This window comes from Apus apus, chromosome 1 (assembly GCF_020740795.1).
Source record: "Apus apus isolate bApuApu2 chromosome 1, bApuApu2.pri.cur, whole genome shotgun sequence".
In the NCBI taxonomy this organism is placed as follows: Eukaryota; Metazoa; Chordata; class Aves; order Apodiformes; family Apodidae; genus Apus; species Apus apus.
Genome location: NC_067282.1, coordinates 67374174 through 67396071, shown reverse-complemented (window position 1 = coordinate 67396071; position 21898 = coordinate 67374174). Strand labels below are relative to the sequence as shown.

Here is a 21898-nt window from a genome sequence, read left to right as displayed (position 1 = left end):
CATCCAGCTTGGTGGGTCAGGCAAGAAGCTGTGGAGGACTCTGGACCTGTTATTGAGATTTGGTAATGGAGGGTCACTCTGACCTGAGCCTAAGAGACATGGAAGGCAACTCCTGGGTCACTGAGTCCCTTACTTTTGCAGGCAACCATGTCATAGAGGCCCCTTTCATAAGTTGACCAAATTCCACATTAACAGTAGCTAGAGCTGGGCTGAATTTTGCTGCCCCTGTTCCTGTGGGAAGGTCTCTGCCATAATCTCATTAGTCTGACAGCTGGAATTTACTTGTGGCTACTACACCCATTAGTATTTTACCCTCCGTTTCCAACAACTGCATTAACCAAATGATGCAGAGCAGTAAGTGGGTACCCCTCTCACACTTCTTTCCCATGGCCAAATCTTTCTGCACAGGCTGACAAAATGGGCATACATCTGAGCCAGCTGTCAAAGTTACCCAGGGGAAACATCCAGCTCTGGGGCCCCCAGCCCAGGATAGACATGGACCTGTTGGTGTGGGTCCAGAGGAGGGACATGAAAAAGGATCAGAGGGCTGGAACACCTCTCTTATGAAGAAAGGCTGAAAGAGTTGCTGTTGTACAACTTGGAGAGGAGAGGGCTCCAGGGAGACCTTATTGCAGCCTTTCAGTACCTTAAGGGTGGTTTTAAGAAAGACAACCACTCTTTACCAAGGCCTGTAGCGACAGGACAAGGGGAAACAGTTTTAAACTGAGAGGGTAGATTTAGCTTGGAGATAAGGAAGCATTCTTCATGATGAGGGTGGTGAGACCCTGGAACAGGGTGCCTAGAGAAGTTGTAGAGACCCTTGTCCTTGGAAGTGTTCAAGATCAGGTTGGATGGGGCTTTGAGCAACCTGATCTAGAGAAAGATGTTCCTGCCCAAGGCAGGAGCAGGGTGGATGAGATGATCTTTAAAGGTCCCTTCCAACACAAACAATTCTACAATTCTATAGTAACTCCTCCCCAGGCTCCCTGGGGACCTGGTCCCAGTGAGAAACTGGCTGCATTGCCACTGTAGTTTGTGTTTTCCTATAGCTCAAGTTCCAAGTGCCTGTTGGGTCTTCAGTCAGGCCAGTCATCTGTATTTGGCACATGCAACCACAGAGCAGCAGGGGAACGAGACAGAAAGGCTGCAACACTGAGCTACAACAGGCATTAGCTAAGGGCAGTGAGGCATAAATTAAGCTTACTGTGTGAGACCCAACAGACCCCCCAGGCACTTATTTATTAGGTGACCATCACATGTAGAAAGTGTGAAAAGCTCAACCAATATGTTCATTTATCAAGCAAACAACATTTCTAGAAGACTTTTATTCTCATGGAGCTCAGAGTAATTTAAAACCAAACAGTAAGTGTTCTCATTTTACAGATGTGGCAGCCAAATCAGTGATTGCTACAATGGGTCACATCATTAAAGAGGGTTTCCCAGGCATTTTTCCACTCTCTTGGCATTTATTAAAATTATCTTCTCTCTTAAGAAAAACGTCTCCCAGAATTACAACAACACACCCACACAAGTAATTTTCCATTCTTGTCCAAAAAATAACAATAGAACATTCCTACTAACATATAACAAGGTTAATTCCAAAAGTAAAAACAGAGAATTTTCAGTTCCACTTCTGGTGCAAACATCAGAAAGCAATTTATCCTGCAGGAAAACACACGAGCAACTGGTTGAAAGTTCTCTTATATTTTAATTATACATGTGACAGTCATTGAAGAGAATCTACACATTTGCCATCTGCTTTTATGGCTGGAATAATATTCAGAAGACCAGCACAAGGCACATTATAGGCATTAAACTTAGCAGAAATACCAACGAGCAGTCATTACTTGTGGGGGTTAATTTAATAGAACCTCAAGTGTCATCTCTCTTCTATGTCACGTCAACAAATGGAAGGCTCTAATCATATTAAATAGGTGTTTTAAACTGATGTGCTGCTGGAGGTAGTAACAGAGAGGGGACTTAGCTACACTTAGCTCACGTACTGCTGAAGAGCTTTGCATTGTGGTTGTTATTACACAAGGTAACTTCCCTCCCACCAAAGTCAGTCTAACTTTAGCCAGTGCTATAATGAACACAGTCCCAGAGATAGCAACTGGGCATTTCAGCACTTTATACTGCCAAACAGGACTTGCAAGACCACATCAATGATTGCACAAGAAGCAGCCCTTGCCCTCCATTCCTGGAATGACATTCCAGAATGGCAGGGCACTCTGCAAATAAGCAAGAAAGCCAGATATTGAAAGACCTTCCTTAATCAAAGAAAAATTACATGATTCTTTTATTTTTCTTATGAATCTCTGTTTAAGGTGGAAAGCAGCTGATAGGAGCAGCATGGGTGTCCTTATCTGCCCCATGTGACATGTTCATTTACCCATTACATGATTATTTTAAATTAGGGTAACTCCAGTGGCTATGAGGGCACTTTATCCAAGACAGAAAATTCATTATTGGGGGCAAGTTATATTCCTTCAATTGCCTGACAGGAGGAACAAAAGTCTAGAATGGCAATAACTCCCATATATGGAATATATTAAGTTGTTTTTTTTCATTAAAAATGGGCTGACCTACAAACATCAGCACTTTGGAATGACTGAAAAACTAAGCATGAATAAATTGCAATGCAGAAAGAATGAGGCTAGGCTATTTCCTCCTGTTATTTCTTTCAGTATGCAGTACTTGAGCTGCTCAATTCTCTCTCTCTTTTAAAAAGTCACAGATTCTGTAATATTACTGGGAAAAAAGTCCACATAGTATTGTGCAGTGCTGTCACAATGGCTTTCATTTATAGCCAATTAAAAACAGAAATAGGCATTTAAAGTCCTTCCTTCGCACTTTTCTGTCAGCTTGCAGTTGTAAAGCATGCATATATAAATTTTCTTTGTCATTATTTCACAGCCCACCAACTGATGTTTTACGAACTGCAATGGCCTGTGGACCAGTAAACCTGGTATCATTTCTGCTTCCCTGCTGCTTAACCTAATCTACTTCTGTTGCAATTTAAGAAGATAAAGAATTAAGACTGAGATATGATCAATTTTCCCTAAAGGGTTTTGTTTAATTTTTCTATAAATATGAACAAAGTGACTGAAGAGGAGCTCAAGTATGATAAAGATAAAACTCTTCAGACTTCACACAGAACAAATTGTGTTCACACAATCTACAGTTAGTCACCCAAGCTCACTTAAGGTGACTAGAGAAACAAATAAAGACGGAGGGCTCCTTCATAGGATTTAGATAAAAAAACCACAACTTCTGCAGTTAGTGTGGTCATACTACAGCAGCAAACTTCAACAGCTGGTACAGTTACAAAGTCATCTGGGCTTTCTTGCAGTGTGAGGGTGCCTTGTTCTTGGGAGAACTTGCTGGACATATGTTGGCTTATATACAACTGAATGCAAAGGAAAATGAACTCTCCCATGCTACCATCTTGGGATCTCAACTGAGGTCTCAATAGCCTCCACTCTTGATTGAGAAAGAGACAGCTCTTCCCTGAAACCTGGACATTTGGCCTGAGTTGAGATGACAGGAAGAAGTTGTTCTGCATGATGTATGGATCTACTGAAAACATAAGGAGAGAGTCAAATTCCAAGCCGCCAATTCAGCTACCAAGGGTAGAATCTGCAGGGCACTGGGTATCTGCTAAAAGTTACCAGAGGGCAATGCTAAAGTCAAAACAGGATTATAGTTTTGGAAGAAGGAGCACCATATTATTTTCTCTCATTGCAGTCATCCTAAGCTCTTCTTAAGTAATAAAAATACTAGCCCATCATAAAAGGGGGGGTTCATTAAGTTCTCAGCATATCATTAAATGAGAATAAAAACTATCCACAGCCAGTGGCTGTGAACCAGAATCAAGACTGCTACTGGTTTTGCAAGTTCTGCAAAAACACTTAATTCCCTATATTTCAGATGTAACTCATGGGTGCTCAGTTCACATTATTCACAATTTGGTTCTAATGCAGACAAGGACTACATTTAATACAGCCTTCCTTTCCTGAATTCAAACTTTGCAGTTAGTCTTTTAGTTCTTTTAGCTCTTTGTTGTGCTAGCTGTCAACTGCCGGTCTTCAAAAAGTAGGCCTCCAGTTCTGAAACAAAGTTGAAGAAGCTAGTGAGTCCTCATTTATTTCCATGCACAGGAACTAGAAATAAGCCCAAGAAACCACAGGAAAATGAGCACTCTTTGTAGTTGCCTTTGGTTGACCAGCAACCACATCAGATAGCCAGCTAGGAGTATTTGCTCCAAGTATGATGTTTCTCATCATTGTCCAAAGGAAAAAGGAGGTGGGCAAAATGGAAGCCTCTCCAAGTCAGTCTTTCAAGTGAAAGCAATAAGCACACCAGTAATCAGGACATTAAAGAACAAACAGTAGCAAGTGTCCCATGCGGCACTGGTTGGGAATTAAGCGAGGCAATGCAGTCATTGATACTGGCCAATCTCTAGCGCACCTGGGTTACAAAACAATTCTCAAGATGCTCAAAAGTTCCATGCCCACAGCTGCGTTTCTTGAATCCAAGTGCCTCTGGCAAGCCAGTTTCCTGTGGAAACAGCCAGCATCCAGAAAACCTCTCTTTTCCCAGCAAATTTTAAACAAATACAGCGAATGAATGACGTCAAGGAGAAATGGCGAGTTGTTCTCCTTTGCAGCTGGTCTCAGAGCATGTAGAAACTGTGTGTTGTTCTAGTTGCACAGAAAGAGATGAGAAGAAAACCCTGCAATCTAAGCTGCTGATCAGATACACCAGGTGTGCAGAGCTTGCAAAAGTGTCAGGATAAAGATCAAGGACAACAGGAAAAAATGGTGATTTTAAGACTTCTTCAGAGCCCTTTTTCTCACCCCATGTATATGGAACAGAGAGCAAAGGGAGAATATAAAATGTTTGGACAAGAGTACATGGCTTAGAGATATATGCACCACAGCCATGCTTCCTAGAGTTTGAAGGAAATTTTGGTCCATGGTGTGAGAGACAGTAGTCATACCTTGCTCAGTCCCTGGAGGGACAGACAAACCTTGATAAATTTAGCCCTTTAAGTTTACAAATAAATTCAAGTCTGAGTTAAAGGCTAGAATAAGCATCTTTTAAGGCACTAAGGTCTAAGCTTAAAATAGGGCAGGTTGTTTCAGTCACTAAAGGGCAGATAAGCTGGCAATTTGCAGACATGCTAGTCAGCCCTTATTAAGGCAGTCAAACATCCTTCCAACACCGTGATTCTTCTGTTTGGGAGAGAGGCTTACCAGGGACAAAAGAAAGCCAACTGCCTCAGCCACGCTGAGCAACCAGGCAGAAGCAGCAAAAATTAAACATTCTGAAGCACAACAGAGGGCCTTGGAAAGATGCTATGCCTCCCTACACCAAACTCGCAGGAGGCTGGATCAGATGACCTCCGGAGGCCTCTTCCAACCTAAATTATTCTACTGTTCTGCGACTTTACAGCTCTGTGATCACTGGAGCCATTCCCAGTAACTGGCATGCAAAGGACCAGCATGCTACAGACTGGGCTCCTTGCAGTGCCAGGGCACCTAACAAAGACAACTGGTTTCTCTCTTTAAAGACTGGGAATATGCCAGCTAAAAAAAAAAAACAACAAAAAACCAACCAACCAAACAAAAAACCCTATGCTCTTTCCAAGACAATGTTTTCAACATACCACATCCCATTGCAAACGTGAGTTTCCAAATCCCAACAAGAATAAAAAGGAGTTATGTATTGCTTTCATGGGCACTAGACATAGATTCTTCAGAGTTGTAAGTGTAAGGGGAAGCTGCTTCATCTGTTTTTTTGCTGCTTGCCTGTTCAAACCAAAGCAGCCATCCTAACCTACATAGTAGAAAAGCTAAGAGTAGTCCAATGGAAATCTTAGTTCTTCCAGTACTGGCATTAAATGACTAGACTTCTTCCACTGTGGGAACTTCCTCTGTCCTGCAAGAGAAAAGAAAAGATTCAGGAAAAAAGGATACATAAATAGAAATCATATATCTTACTACCTGCTGTGGGCATAACAAAACCATTCCTACGTCCCAGCTGAGACTAGAACTGCACTTCCTTCCAAAACTCAGAAGGGAAAAATGGTAACATGTGAAATACAGCACTTCGAGAAGACTCCCACCAGGTAAAATTCTGCATATATGTGATAAGGGACACTTGACAATTTTTTATTTAAAAAAACTTTCCTTTTTTTAAATGACAAATACACTGTCTAACTTGGAGACTAGCAATTGGATATGAAGCTTTTTACAATGAAATCTAGTCACATTGTAAACTGACAGCATAAGTTGTGAACAATAGCTGTTCATTGAACATATAATGCGTGTTTAGTTCTCAGGAGTCCCAACAAGCAAGCCATCCTCTTCCAGTTAGCCTGGAGGATCACACATATCCCACCACTACACCCACCTACGACCTTACAGGCTATTTTGTGTAGCTTTAGGCATCTTACCTGGATGCTTTCCCATATGAACTGTCTTAAAAATACCACCAAGAGACTACACAAATTAAATGTTGGAGATTAATAACAGGAGAATCATGGACATGTTAAAAGAAAACAGAAGTAAATGAATAGTGGAGAGCCTGCAGGGGGATACTCAGTACTGCTGCCTGCTCTGGCAGTGCTCTCTCCCAGGCAGCACCAGAACAGCTATTCTAACCCCAACACATAGAGCCCCAAATGGTTCTAGGTAGGGAAAGGAATGAGAGGGTGTAACATGTAACCTGGTGTGGGACATGATGGGTGACCTACTTTATTTGACTGCTTGCTTTTCCCCTGAGCCCACTGTAGCCATGCAATGCATGTCTGAAGGCAGGGACCTCCACAGCCTCTTCATAACCCAGCTGCACAGAGCACTCGGTGCTCCTTGCCCTCGGAAAGATAACGGGCTGCCGAAAGTAACAAACATTCACTCTCACTCCCTAAGAAAAACACCTCTTCCTCGAGATGGGAAAGCAGAAAGGCAGCTGACTCACCGAGCGTGGCCCAGCACCGTTTTTGTGCTTCTTGTCTTGACCTGGGATAACTTCTAACGAGCGATAGCTGGGGGGCTTGTCTTCTGGCCATTCCCGAGACCGCTGCCGCCGCTTGCGGTTGGCCGCCGGGAGACGGACTTGCTCTTCTGAGGAGCTCCATGACCCCCGGCGAGGAGGGGGAGAGTAGCTGTTCCGCCTCTGACCCGAGTTATCGCTCCTCCCAAGGTGGTGCTGGTAGTCTCGCCTCCCTGTGGGCTCCTGCCTCCAGCCATGGTGGTGGTTGGAGCGCTCCTTAGCCTCCCCCGGATAGAAACTGCTGCTGCTGCTGCTCCTCTCAGCCTGGCGCGGGGGTGACACATCCCGTCCGGAGTGCGGGGGCCTGCCGTTGTAGCCACCTGTCCTCTGCCTCGGAGGACGGTCCTCACGCTGCCTGTCCCAGGCCTCCCGACTGTAGCTGGAATGAGAATCCCCGCTGGAAGGCAAGGGCAGCCTCCGGTTTTCCCTCCTGTCATCTGCTGCAGAGTCCCAGGCTCTGGGATTGTGGGCAGCTCTCTGTGGATGTGAGGAGCTGCTGCTCCAATGAATGGAGGAGACGTGATCAGCAACAGAAGGTGGCATTATCTCGGAGCCCAAGGAGGACAGCAAGCTGGGCTGCACGTCCTGCCGCTGGTGGGAGGGCGGCCGGAGCTGTGACGTCTTAAGGTTTTGGATTTCAGACTCCAGATAGTCCAAAACACCCTTGCTATGGGAAAGCTGAGCTTGTGGCTGCACCAGTGGAAGACTGTTTTGCAGAGACACATCTAAGGAGAAAAGCACAGGGAAACACAGGAAGTTAAGGGGAAATGCAAAAGAGAGGGACCTTCTGCATTAATGATCCTGGCTGAGTCCCTTTTGAGCCCTTCTTCTCCTGCTCCTCCTCACTGCAAGACCTGTACGAGTCTGAAGGGCCACAGCCAGCACATCCAGACCACACAAGGTAAGGTGCAAAGAGTAGTAACTAATAAGTTGCAGCATGATCTGTGTTTCAGGCACCACAGAGGTCAGAGCCACCCAGGACACTTGGAAATATAGTTTATGTATTTAGAGAGTGGGACTTTTTTTTTTCCCTACAGCATTGATACAAAATTTTACTTAAAAGATAATCAGAGAAAGTTCATAGTTTTTCCTCTTGTATCTCATTTAACTGAAAAAAATATGAACCAATAGTACAAAAGAAAAATAAATGTTTATATAAATGTATGCACATATACACACATGTATGTATATATACAGGAAATGGAGAAGTTTCTTCACTAGGAGACTGCTCCAGCTCTGGAACAGTTACCCAAAGAAGTAATGGAATCACTATCCTTGCAGATTTTCAAGACTTGGCTGGACAAAGCCACAGCTAATGTGACTGAGGTTGGTGACAGTCCTGCTCTGAGTAAGAGGTAGGACTAGATGACCTTCCACTTAACAACTCTAAAAAGCTGACCTGAAACAAATTTAAGGGAAACTTAAGCACAGGAGATTCAAAGACTGTCAAAATACAGGGTAACTGCCTGAGGATCTCAGATGCCTGTTTTCTGCCAGCATACACATGGATTTCCCTCAGAAGTGCATTCTGTCCTAAGTCATGGTGACTCAATCACCAGATATCCCTAAGGAAAACTGGTGCCCTGGCTAGGAAAAATGGTAACTGTAGAATTAACTAGTGGGCTAAAAATGTATATTTGCAAACATCTTGAATCTAGCATTTAAAATGTTTGCAAACTATTTCTTCAAACACCAGTTGAGATGCATCAGACAGAGTGAGTCTGTGACTGCTATATAGTCATGATGAAAAGCTGATTTCAGATTAATAATACGTTATATTTATGTGAAAAGTCATTATGTTGAATTTCGCTGTTTTCGTCAGGTGATTAAATAATATCACTGGTAGTAAGTTATTTTATTACTTAAATTAAATTAATTACTTATTACTTTATTACTAGGACTTCAGAGACTCCATCTTCTCTCCTCCATTAAAATTACAAATAATTACCACTAATACAAGGGATTTGGGGGCAGAACAACTGGCAAACTCTTCCTGGTTCATCAAAGAGTCCTTAATTTTCTGCTGCATGCAGGCTAGATCTATTGCACAGAAGGCAGTTTGCCCTTAATCATTTGAAGACTAGACATTTGATAAGAACTCAAACAAATTGCAGCTCACTTGTCATGTCAATTTTGGCTATAAGGAGTTGACCGTGACCAGCACAGCAGAACAAAGAGACAGTACCCTCCTCTACCACATGAAGTGAGATAAGCTAGGTATATTTACCCTGCAGTCACTGGGGTGTAGCACAGATATACCTTAGTCGGCATTAAATTACTTCACCCAGCACTGAGCCTAGCAAGACACCTAACATGGAGAGGCTGTATTTATTCACCCAGGCAAGTCTGTAGCAGAGCTGTCATGCTAGGACATGCTGTCATGCTAGGAACATCTTTCTCTCTTTTGGAGTAGAGAGGCTAAAACCTCATTGCTGAACCTCCCTGGTAAATTAACAGTTTCTCATCCTAATTTCCCTCTGAAATTATGCCCGTGGTCTCACCTTGTTGCAGAAGAGGGTTCAGCTGGTAAGAAGAAACTTGCGAGTTCCTGTCTCCACCTCTGTAGAACATGTTGTGTGACATCCAAGGTGCAAGGGCCTGAGCCTGCTTCATGAACTGATGCCGTCGCAAAACTGTAAAAGGAGAAGAAGAAAGCTTACAGCAGCTATCCTGAGAGCACAGCTTGCAGACCACATACCATTTTACTTGATAGACTGTAGCCTTTGGATGTGATCAGATATAGGAAATTCATAGAATGAGCAGCTGTCTCCACCCTATGACAAAAGTAAAGTTTGGAGCACAGGAAATCCCAATACAAAGTTGTATAGCTTCAAAAAGATATCTAAAACAGAAGAAAACTGTTACTGCCTGACATTCAGGGTACAGTTCCAACAACTGGGAACAAATGGCACTATGATTAAGTACACAGCACATAACCAAATGCAAGACTTCAACCTGCCTTGTTCTTATGCATACTGTAGCAGAAAGGTGGGAAATAATGCTTCTTTCTCGCTCTTAAAACTCTTTAAGCTCATTATTGATCCTTTCCCCTTCTGGCTTTCATTTATAGCTAAATGAGACCTTTTTTTTTTCGCCACCTTCATGTAGGCTCTGTCCAGATCATATTTTTCACACCACACTACATAATTTCCTCTGTGGTCTACAAACAGGGCACTGAGAGGTGCACTGTCCAGCTTCTCCCTTTCTAGTCTTTCACCCACTCTTTTTGTCTCTCTCTATAATTTACCGCAGCATGGCTCCTGAAATTAAATCCACTAGGACAATGTGGCCAAACTGGTGAACAAACTAAATTTCCAGTTCTTAACAGCAATGTCCAGTGTGCCAATAGAGCAAAGTCAGCGCAAATTCTCTCCCTCACTGTTTTTTTCACCACTGCTAACTCTAAATCCCTACTCGTGGGGTCAAGCTCCAATTCTACTTCACTTTTTTCAGTGCTTCCATCTCAGTTCCTCTACACAGACAACCTCACCATCCCTGTCTTCAAAACCATTGCTTATTGCTGCTTCTTTTTTGGGAATACCTAGAAACATCTTACAGAAACTTACTCCTTCTGCCACAGACAAATAAGACTTAAGTTTAGGAGTAAGTAAATTCTGCAAGTCCCAGATCTTATAGTCTAACTCTGTATGGGTTGTCCTTCATGACTGAATGAAGCTTTTCTGCAACAGGGCCTTTGCAAAATGTCTCTTATATGGCTTTTCTAGAGCTGAAACTCTTTATGGAGTTTCAGAAATTACAGGCTTTTACTGCAGCATCTTCTCTGGTCAGGCATGAACAGAAAATTCCTGGCTATACAGTTCAGGAGACAGATAGGAACATAATTGCCTTTGAAACTTTTACCCCTCTGATAAATCTGGCTGAAGTTAGCTGATTAAATTACCCCCAGTCTCTTTCACCCCAATAGCTTTTAGAATGACAGGTTGACTGCATAAACCTTGCTTCTGTAAGAACCCAGGCTACAGATAAGCTCCAATTAATTTTGTCCCCTGGGTTCATCTGCAGCAGGCAGCATTTAGACTGCGAACTCTTTGGGACTGAGCTCTCCATTTTAGGTAGCACTCTAGTTATTAAACATGTCCTCCTTTCACTGAATTAACAGAGAGCACCACTTGCACTAAAACAGGGACTGACCATGCCTCTCAACACATCCTTCCCTTTTGCTACAGTTAGTGCAGCTCCACTTGACTCTCCACTCCAAACTCCCTCTCTCTCCCCAGCCTGGCTCCAACCAGAGTGAACTACAAAGCAGTAAACTCCAGGATTTTTCATCCTAATACTATGATTTTTCTTCAAACCTGTTGAGGCCTGAGGTAGCACCTTTCAAGCGCTTTATGTCAAATGTGCTTTGTTATTATTTTTTTTTCTGTCCCCACGTGATTTTCCTCCAGTTTATGTTTCAAATTCAGAGGAAGAGAGAAGGAGAAAATGAAAAAGGGTAAAAAGAATGGAAAAAAGGGGAAAGGCCTTATCTCTTCCTCTCCCATTCCTCCAGTTATCATCCTGGGAATGTCCTAGAACCTGCTGAATGCACAGCCCTGGGTTTTGACCGCAGTCTTTTCCTGAGGAGTGGAAAGCCCAGAAGCTGGGGGCATACCTACTTAGGTTCCCCTCCTTATGGTATGAAGGCAGTCACTAGGACCAAAGTCATCCTGTCCCTGTAATTTTCTGATCTCTCCCTACAGCTGAACAAATGCAGAATTGCCCTTGAACTTTCTTCATCCTCTCTTCCTTCCCCAGATACTTTGCCTTCCAGTTTGAACCCGATATACACTCTGGTTCCCTACCTGCAAAATGGAAGTAAAGTTACAGATCTCTTTTTAAAGTGAGCATATTTACCCAAGGAAGGTCAGATTCACCCCAATTCCAAAACTTATACCTGCTATAAAATTTTGGCAGAATCTTGTATTGTTCCCTCCACTTACTCCCTGCTGAGAAAGGCTGTTTTTCACCTTTGACATACTTTACAGTTACAGCTGCTGAACCAATTATTCAATGATAAAAAAAATATATTTTCCTACCTAGTCAGATCCAAGTGCAAGTACATCCTATTTTGCACCAATTCGTTAGTGGAAAAAGTCCACAGTAGAAAAGGAACAAAGAACAGAAGAAGGTCACATGTATCTTTACTCTGGTGGGTTTTTCTCAGAGCTTTCCATGGGGAATGTAATTGGTTTGCTCCTGGGGCATGTTTAATATTTCTGTACACCAATTCTGAATTATTCAAACAACGCACTTCTTTTATTACTAGGTTCAAAATCAGATTAGTTACTGACCTGACTTAAAACACACAGAATTATCTTGCTTCTGTTCAGCAGATCTAGGCTACCCTCTAGTGGCCAATAACTGGGAAGAAACCATCCACACTCTGCTCGCATTGTTAACTCCAAGGACTTAGGTGAGGATTTCTGCCTTCTTTTCAGCTGTGTGGAACTGTTATTCCTCAGGAGTGTTTTTTAAGATGCCTTCTGTGTTTTTTAAGGCCTCCAGTTCATTTCTTGAAGTGGAAAAAAGTAAATCAGAGGCAGGATGAAGTGAAGAGCAAGTGCGCTGGAGGAGGGGAGCAGGCACGTGGATCCTTTGCACAGTGGGTAAGGAGGGCAGGCAGCTGGGATGTAAACTGAATCCACAGAATCCAGCAGTCAGTCAAGGAGGCTGGACTTGTCAGTACCTTCTCTCACGAGTGGGAGAGGTTTCAGAAACCCTGCTAGAATCCCTTCCACCTATCCTCAATAGGAAGCAGGAAATACAACAGTAACAGTCAGGACTATGCTATCATTTACTACAGCACAGAAAACAAAAAAGAACTCATACATACTCTGAATCCCGTTTTTGATAAGAACTAGGAATTCCGGAGGTATGAGTCTTTCATCTCAATCACCTTTCTCTCCCATAAAGAAAACTATTTTTTCTGCCAAATTTCCATAGCCTCCTGACTGCCACACATTTTACTTGACGGTCTGTAAAGCCCCCAGAATGTTTTTTGGTTTAAGCAATAATAGGGATGCTCTGTTCACTCTTTGCAAGAGCTAAGCAAATTAAGCTTAAATCTAAAACTCTTGCAGCTTACTAACACCCAAGGTATGCCAAATAGGTCTTTTGCAGATAAAGAGAATTCAGAAACACAGCTCCTTGTTCATAGATTCTCTCCTTGTAGCATCTGGGGAGGAATCTGGTCATTTCACTGATAAATAGATTTATTTGTTGCATTTTGTTCCTGGAAGGTTGTGTAAGCTACAGGAGGGCTAGTCCACCTTGTGTTGCTACTAAGTTTCAGTTAAAGGAACACGAAGTTTGTATGATCTCAGTAGCCAAAAATTCAAAAAGCGGCTTTATTAAAGAGAGGAGGGTCTGGTTGCAGAATCTTTTTTACTGCTAAAAATAACACACAACAAAGTTTCTCCTGACCCTCAAGACCTCAGAACACATTTGCAGGGTTGACCACCAGGACAGATCATCTTTCTCTTTTTGTTCTATTCACTTCCTTCCCCAAAGAAAAAAAAAAAACACAAAACTTCTTCTTGTGAAAGGTGCAGCTCTGAAAATAACATGAAGATAGAAAATTCCAATTTTTACATAATTTCTTCTCAGAACAACACACTTGAAGGTTAGGCCAGTTTGGAGAGTAGTACCATAGCATTTGCTTGCCTTCCTCACATGCACAGGCATATGAACCACAAGAAAGGGAAGAAAAGTCCTGAGCTACTCATAAGAGGAAGCTGATTGTGCCTCGGATGAAATGAAAGAAGTTGGAAGCAAGGTGTGAGTGAGGAGGAACTTCTGGAAGTAGGACACAGAGGATACTCTAGCTCCCCTTCTCTAAACTCAGACAAGCTGGTCATGGAGGTCACACTGGCCAAAGAAATGTCACAGTGTATATGAACACTGAACTGGAGGGAGAGAGTGGAGCTCAGCAAGCTCCCAGTCAAGTTTTTGTCTTGACAGGAGCCATGAATGGATGCACATTTGCTTGAACCTCACCTTCTTCATTACAGCAGCACCGGGTTGGGCAGCAGCCACATCGGATGTGGCAGCAGCAATACTGGGGGCAGCACTGGCACCAGCATATTCCAATCAGCAACAGGAGGAGGAGGCCACCAATAACAATGAGGAGTACTGTGAGCCAGTCTATGGGAAAAACAAGAGAGAAAGAGGATCCTGATGTACCTGGACATAGTAGTTACTCTCCAGTGCTGGAGACATCTTGGGGTGGGGAGGAGGAGAAGAGGAGGAGATATCTGCCACTAGGACGACAAACCACAGGCACTTACGGAGAACAATCAGTTTAACTTCTTTGTCCGGATCACCTGAGGTATCTCCTGGTGCTTCCACAGTGCAGTAGTACATGCCATGGTCCCACCACATGACCTCACTGATGACAAGGTCTGCCCCTGTGGGAGAAGGACTGAGAGGTCAGTGGGCTATTTGGGACTGACAGACAGTACTTTCAGGCCCCACTCTAAAAAGGGCCTTATGCCTGCAGGTGACATAGTACTGCATCACCCCCTTCCCATGCATAGCCATCACCTTCAATCAGCCCCGCTCAAGTCCACTGAGAACTCCTGTAAACAGCATCAACTGCCAGTCCCTTTTTTCTTTGTGTTGCTGGAAGACAACACTATTTAGACGTGGGACTAGTTCCGTGAGGAGTCAATTAACCAGCATGCTGCTGGGTGATAGATGTTAAAAGATACCCCCACTGCTGCTAACCCTACTGGTTTTGGAACACAGGTCACTGTCCCCATTAGGCCAGCCATCCAAATAACTCTTCTGGCATTAGCAACAGCTATTGCTCTATGGACAGCAGAGAACCCATCATGCACCTGGCCAACTGTGCAGTACTTCTTAGAAGAAAGAACTATTTTCTAGCCCCTGGGCCCCTCAGATTCCTTTCACCCTCTTCAACAAAACGTTCAGGCATCCTCAGCTCTGGTGCCTCCCAACACCCTCAGGCCAGCTGGGGACAGGGCCCTTCACAACTCTTACTTCGTTGCCCCCTCACAGAATATACAAGCTACAGATGACATTAGCCATGTTTATGCGTCTCTTCACTTGGCAGGTCCAGATATCAGATAGCTCCTGAGTTCACCCCCTGCCTGGGGAGTCAAGTCACTTACGGTTCTGGATGGTGATCTTCCGTTGCTGGTAGTCAATGCCCAGCACAGGCTCCTTCTGCCCATATTTCTGGATGACAATGCGCACCTGTCGCTGGCTGTCATTGCAGTCGTCAGCTGGGTCCTGGCCGAGAGCTAAACCAGCCTGGTATGCTACAAACACACATCATCAAAGAAGGTGCCAAAAGTTATTTTAAAGGAGCAATTTCTACCCCCTTGTGAGCAGCAGAGAAAATCTTGAATGCATGTGAGCATTCAACCCTAACCTCATCCTCCCCCTCTCTTCCACCCGAGTGAGGCCACATCTGGAATACTGCATCCAGCTGTGAGCTCCCCAGTTTGAAAGAGGGAGCTACTAGAGAGACTCCAGCAGAGGGAAACAAAGATGCTTGGGGGATTGGAGCACCTCCCCTATGAGGAAAGGCTGAGAGAGCTGGGACTCTTTAGCCTACAGAAGAGAAGGCTGAGGGGAGACCTTACTAATGCCTCTAAGTATCTAAAGGGTGGGTGCAAGGAGGATGGAGCCAGACTCTTTTCAGTAGTTCCCAGTGACAGAACAGGGGGCAATGGGCACAAGCTGGAACATAGGAAGTTCCATTTAAATATGAGGAAAAACCTGTTTACTACGAGGGTAACAAATCACTAGAACAGGCTGCCCAGGGACATTGTGGAGTTTCCTTCTCTGGAGATATTCAAGACCTGCCTGGATGCAGTCCTGAGTAATGTGCTCTAGGAGATCCTGCTTTAGCAGGGGAGTTCGACTAGATGATCTCCAGAGGTCCCTTCCAACTCTGAAAATTCTGTGATTTGCTTTGGTTTAGTAATACAATGCATGGCTTCAAACCAGCAAGGACAAGTTGCTTTGGAGTGCTCAAAAGCAGAGGCAGAGACACAGGAATGGCAGAGGTTTTGTGAATGCAGGAGCTACAGAGGAGATGCCTTCTGTACTCACAGGTGAAAGAAAAACAGTAGAAAGAAGCTAATGATGGTAGGCTGGATGGCAGCTACCAGTGTGAAAATAAACTGCAAAGAAAATAACTTATAAAACTCCTAGGAGTACTGGAACTACAACGAATGTATGTTTATTTACCAAGCAAAATCTCTGGTCATACAGGAGCTGCAGGAATTGTCTCACTTTTCCTGCTGTATTCCATTAGATGTTGTGGAGCTCATAAAGGCAGAAGAGAATGCATCATGATTCTAGCTAAAGATTGTGTTGAGAGACCCAACAGAATGAATGGAGAGCTAGAGGCAATTTCTATCCAATACTCTTATAACACTCACAATATAAACTATTTTCCAAGTATTTGGGAGCTCAGATTTGGGGAGACAACTGATACAGTCAGCACTGTCTATAAAGGGCTTCCAATGAAGAGAGGAGAGCACAAAGCTTGTCAAAGCAGATCCAAGTAAGTAAACACTGTCATCTTCATGCTTTCTGTCCCTATTGAGGGCTATTAGCTTGAGCCTGAGTTCCAATCACTCACATTATTCTGGGATCAGCAGAGCCAAGGACTCACCTGCTTGTGGTCTAGGCTGTAGAGCACTTGGTAACAAGCCTACCCAACCCATATGGGCTGTGAAAGGGGAGTCTGGGCACCAAGACACCAAACACAAGTCCAGGCTCCCTACTTTGAGCTCACTCTAAGTGTCCAGGTAAGCTAAGGTTGGTCAGCTTAAACATACTACAGGGCTTACATTAGGATAGGATAGGACAGTTGGAAGGGACCTACAAAGATCATCTAGTCCAACTGCCTGACCACTTCAGGACTGATTGAAAGTTTAAGCAAATTGTTAAGGGCATCGTCAAAATGCCTTTTACACACTGAAAGGCAGGGGGCACTGACCACCTCCCTAGGAAGCTTGTTCCAGTGTCTGACCACACTCACAGTAAATAAATGCTTCCTGATGTCCAGTATAAACCTCCCCTGGCCCAGCTTTGAACCATTCCCATGCATCCTATCAGTGGATCCCAGGTAGAAGAGCTCAGCATCTCCCTCTCCACTTCCTCTCCTCAGGAGGCTGTAGGACACTATGAGGTTGCTCCTCAGCCTCCTTTTCTTCAAACTAGACAAACACAAAGTCCTTAGCTGCTCCTCACAGGACATTCCTTCCAGCCCTTTCATCAGCTTTGCTGTCCTCTTCTGGATATATTCAAACACCTTCACATCCTTCTTAAATTGCAGGGCCCAGAACTGCACACAGCACTCTAGGTGAGGCCATACCAAAGCTAAATATAGCAAAATCATCACCTCTTTTGACCAGCTGGTTCTGTTGTGTTTGATGCACCTCAGGATGCAGTTTGTGTAGTGTCTTAAGAACCATCCTAAACACTCCCAAATTAAGGCTGCACACACCAGAATGTCTGCACATTAAGTGCTTCAACCAGCACTAAATGTTATTACGTAGAAATCCTTCTGCCTTCCAAAATGTTTATGTTTCTTCTACTCCTTAAAATCAGTATCACCTGGTCACAGGTATCTAGCTCAAACCACAGGGTCCTCCATGGAATCATAAAGTCCAGTTGTTGCAGGACCATTGCTTTCACACGTGCTGAAGCATAAAGTAGGCCTGCCAAGATTGATACGTGTCAAACATGGCTGAGCCTTTCTGCCTTCTGAGTTAATGACAAGGAGGACAAACAAGCTGCTTTGGCTGGGGTTTTTACGGTGTCATATCATAAAACCTTGACATTACAAAGGAAATCAGACATGATCTATTTTTTTCTTGGGGTGCTGGGAAACACCACCACCTGACCTGGTTTGTGGGCAGGTAGAGGTTGAAAGCTTGTGTTCCTGAGTAAGTCTACTTCCCTATGTGAAGAAGGATTCCGTGGAGAAAAAGCCTGACACTTACAGACCGAGTAGTAGTCAAAGATGGGGTCCTTGCAGAAGGATTTGAAGCGCCAGGTCACTACCACGTCCTGCAGCTGTGCTGAGGTGCTGTAGTCACACTTGAGGACAACAGTGGCAAATAAGGTGGTATAACGTTCAACATCCTGCACTGTCACCAGCAGGGAGAGGCAACCTGCAAACAAGAACACAGAAGGCTGTCAGCCAGCAGGAACAGACACCACATCACAGCTTTCACACTGTACCAGACCAAAAACTGATGTAGATCTCCCTTGGCCTCATCCAGGATCTGCACCTCTGAACCTCACCAGCCCCTTTGCTGAAGCTGTCCAGAGTTACAAATCCTGGTTAGAATGTGAGTCACACCTTTCTCTGACAGAAGGCTGCTTGAGCCAGCTCTACAGGCCTGAATTCTTTTCTCCAAATCAACCACTAGTAGCCACTCTGTAGCACATCACTTGGTGATCTCCTGCATGGGAAAAACTGTCCCTCCAAGCTGCGGGAGATAATTTTTTGAGCCCAGAAACACACAGGATGGGATTGCCTTGCCTTGCCAACCTAACCAGAAAAGTTCTGCGGCACCATTCATTCAAATAAACACCAAATGAACAACCTCCGCAACATTTTCTATCCAAGCAGCTGCAATAAGCAAAGTTTCACAAAGTTTCTCATAAGCTATGCTTCATTTTAGCCACACACCAGAAACATCTCTATCTTATTTAAACTTTGATAAAACTGTGAATTGTGCTTGTCATTAACAATAGCGGAGTTATCACCAGCTGCCTTTGATAAGGCAATTCAAACAGTGCAGAGCAAGTATGGGATGCCCTCTCTGGAATATATCCCAGAGAACAGGGCAGGGTTTGCAGCGAGTGCTGTGCTAGCTGCTTCTTAACTGGAGAGTGTGACAGCAGGAAAGGAAAGAAGTAAAGGGGGAGGTTTGGAAGCTACCAACTGAAACAGTCACTACAAACCCACACCCAGTTTTTTTGTGTGTATTCAGAGACTTGCCCTCTACTCCACATATCCTGGAGGAGAGTCAGGGGAATAAGGGACTGTGTAAGTAACATCTGGATCACAACTGCAAGCATCATTCTTTCAGTGTCCTCTCAAGCTGCACCTCCACACTATGTTCCAGGCAAATACAAGCCCATCCAGTTTCCACCTGGTGGGAAACATGCTGCAGAAGTGCAGCTCTGCCTCAACAAGTAATTCTGCAGTAGGGTATTGTCAATGCAGTACTTGCTCGGTCCCTGATTTGAAATGGACTCCTGGTCAGCCAACTCAAAGCATAGGCAGAATAAACTCAATTGCCTTAAAAACACCACACAAACACAGAGGACCAGGGTGCACTCTGAGTCAAAGACTTTTCTGAAAAATAAAATATACGCGCATGAACTTAAATGTAGAAGCTGTGCAATCTGTTAGCAAAACCAGTTATCTCTAATTTTTACAATACTGTAGGCAAGGTAAAGCCAAGACTGGTGGCAAGTAGTCACGGTGGCTCTTCATTATTACACTGTAGTTCAATACATCTTGTTTCAGCTCTCATTGTGAAACAGCTGACCCAGAGGATCTTACTTCAGGAATCACATGAACCCAATCCAAAATCCAAATTTTCAGCATTGACAAAACTTTGATCTCACTGATGATCAAATGAATTCCTATATGCATTCTGACCTGTCGAAGCTCATGGAAACAGAACAGATTTTCCATGGGTTTCCTGTAGCAGCATCTCTCAGGCAACAATAAAACAAGCAAAATTATTATGTGCTTTACACTTACAGGAACCAGAACTCTTTATGAAAGGGATCCTTTCTCATTATCTCAGAGTTGAAAGACAAATTTCTGATTTTTTAAAGAGGTTACAAACCTACTGTTTGCACTGGAGGACAGTCGGATGTCTCTGCACATCTGATGTTTCACACTAACGTCCTCCAAGAAAACCGAAAAGCTGTGAAATTTAGGCTGCTTCCTAAACTTGAACCGCATTACTCCACTGCATGCTGCTATCCTTCTCATCCTGGCTGGAAAGAACAAACCTGGACACTACCAACCTAGTAAGTTACTGCTGCCTGAGGCCTATGGCTTTGCATTGAAATACTGACCTTCAGAGCCAGCAAAGCCAAGTTTTAGCTAGAACACCATGCAGGAACATGGTGCACAAGCAAGAAAATCAACAAGTGTACCTCCTTTTTTTTTTTTTTCCCCCCTTCTTTTACTGGTTCACTGTGAAAAACTGAACTTTGGTATTCAAAGCTAAATCGTCAAAGACCCAGGCATCCAAGAAGCAAAGTTGTAATTTGAGATCCCTTCCAACCTAAACTGTTCCAGGATTTTATGAGCCTCTCCAGGGAAGTGGCGGATTCCCCAACACTGGACACTTTTAAGATTCAGCTGGTCCATCCAGGGCCCAGGATGCTAAGCCATCTTGTCTAGACCACCACGTTTTTGACAAGAAAGGTTGGACCAAATGATTCTCGAGGCCCCTTCCAAGCGGGTATAATTCCGTGAGTCCTATTATTATGTTTCCTACAGGTAGATCGGAAGCTGCCAAGCGACCTGCAAAACTGGGTGGGGAAGGACTCTTCTTGTCGCAGGGCAGCCCGCGGATGTGGCGGCGAGCTCCCGCTCTCCACACAAGCGTGTGTCCAGCGGGTATGGAAGCACTGCAGCCACACCAGATCCCCGGACAGGCTGCGGCTGCGGCGCTAGCAGCGAAGGCTGGGGTGGGCACTTGCGACAAGCCGAAGGGGAACCCCTCCCCGCGTGTTCGTGCCCAGGTCGAAACCACACACGATACTGGAGGCTGCCAGGAAGCAGACGGCCACTTCCTCCTGGGAGAGCACCTGGCCGCACCTCCGGGGGAGCGAAACTCCTCTCCGCGTGGCTTTCGCACCGCGCTGGGGCGAGCCCCGCTCTCGTTCCGCCCGGCGGGGAAGGAGACGAAGGGGGAACAACGCTCGCCCGAGCAAGCCCGCCCCTCTCCCCAGCCGGGGACCGCCGCCGCTCCCCCCGCGCCGCCCCGCATTGCGAAACCCGAGGGTGCCTGCCGGCCCCGGTGCCGCAAGCTTGTCCCCGGGCCGGCAGAAACCCCAGGCGGGTGACGGGACCCCGCCGCCCCACTCACCGGCCGGCAGCCAGGCCAGCAGCAGCGCCCACCGGCAGCACCCTCGGGAGACCATGGCGCGGCCGCCTCCTCCTCCTCCTCCCGCCCGGCCGCCCCGCCGCGCCCACAGGCCCTCCCCTTCCGCGGCACCTGTCCCGGGGCCGGGCGCTGCCGCCGGTGCTGTCCCCTCCCACCGCGGCCCCGCGGCGCCCGCCCGGCGGCAGGTACGCCTGCCTGCCTCCCTCCTCCGCCAAGCCGCGCCGAAGCACCAGCCCTCAGCTTCAGAAAACGCTTTAGAAAGGTTTATATACACGCACACACCCCTCCCCCCCGTGCAGACAGGTGTAGGTGAAGGTGCGGGCAGGGATATCAGCAGGCTCTGCCGTCTGGGGAAAGGCGCCAGGGCACGGCAGCGCCGGGCTGGCCCCACGGGGCACAGGGCTGGCCCCACGGGGCACAGGGCTGGCCCCACGGCGGTACTGGGCTGGCCCCACGGGGCACCGGGCTGGCCCCACGGGGCGCCGGGCTGGCCCCACGGGGCGCCGGGCTGGCCCCACGGGTCAGCGGGGCGGGCTGGGAGCGGCGAGGGGCCGGGGGGGCCCCCAGCCTGTTCCTCCCGGCGCTCCGCACAGACGCTCGAACGCACCGGGGGATAAACCCGCGAAGTTTAGGGAACTCATTTCGTTTAACCCGCCGAGTTTCGAAAAAAAAAAAAAGAAAGATGAGAAGAGGTGCTGAGAAGAGGC

At 45.5% G+C, this 21898-nt stretch overlaps 1 protein-coding gene across 1 annotated transcript; it reads right to left on the bottom strand.

The window, feature by feature from the left end:
• Positions 1-1306: 1306 nt before the first annotated feature.
• Positions 1307-21243, bottom strand: ILDR1 (immunoglobulin like domain containing receptor 1). The gene is made up of 8 exons (XM_051607926.1): positions 21174-21243; positions 18048-18218; positions 15195-15344; positions 14349-14468; positions 14059-14205; positions 9561-9692; positions 6985-7784; positions 1307-5943 (listed from the first exon to the last, which is right to left on the bottom strand). Exons 1-8 carry the CDS (start codon positions 21226-21228, stop codon positions 5902-5904), a joined length of 1617 nt encoding a protein of 538 aa, XP_051463886.1. The 5' UTR covers positions 21229-21243; the 3' UTR covers positions 1307-5901.
• Between the last annotated feature and the right edge of the window lie 655 nt (positions 21244-21898).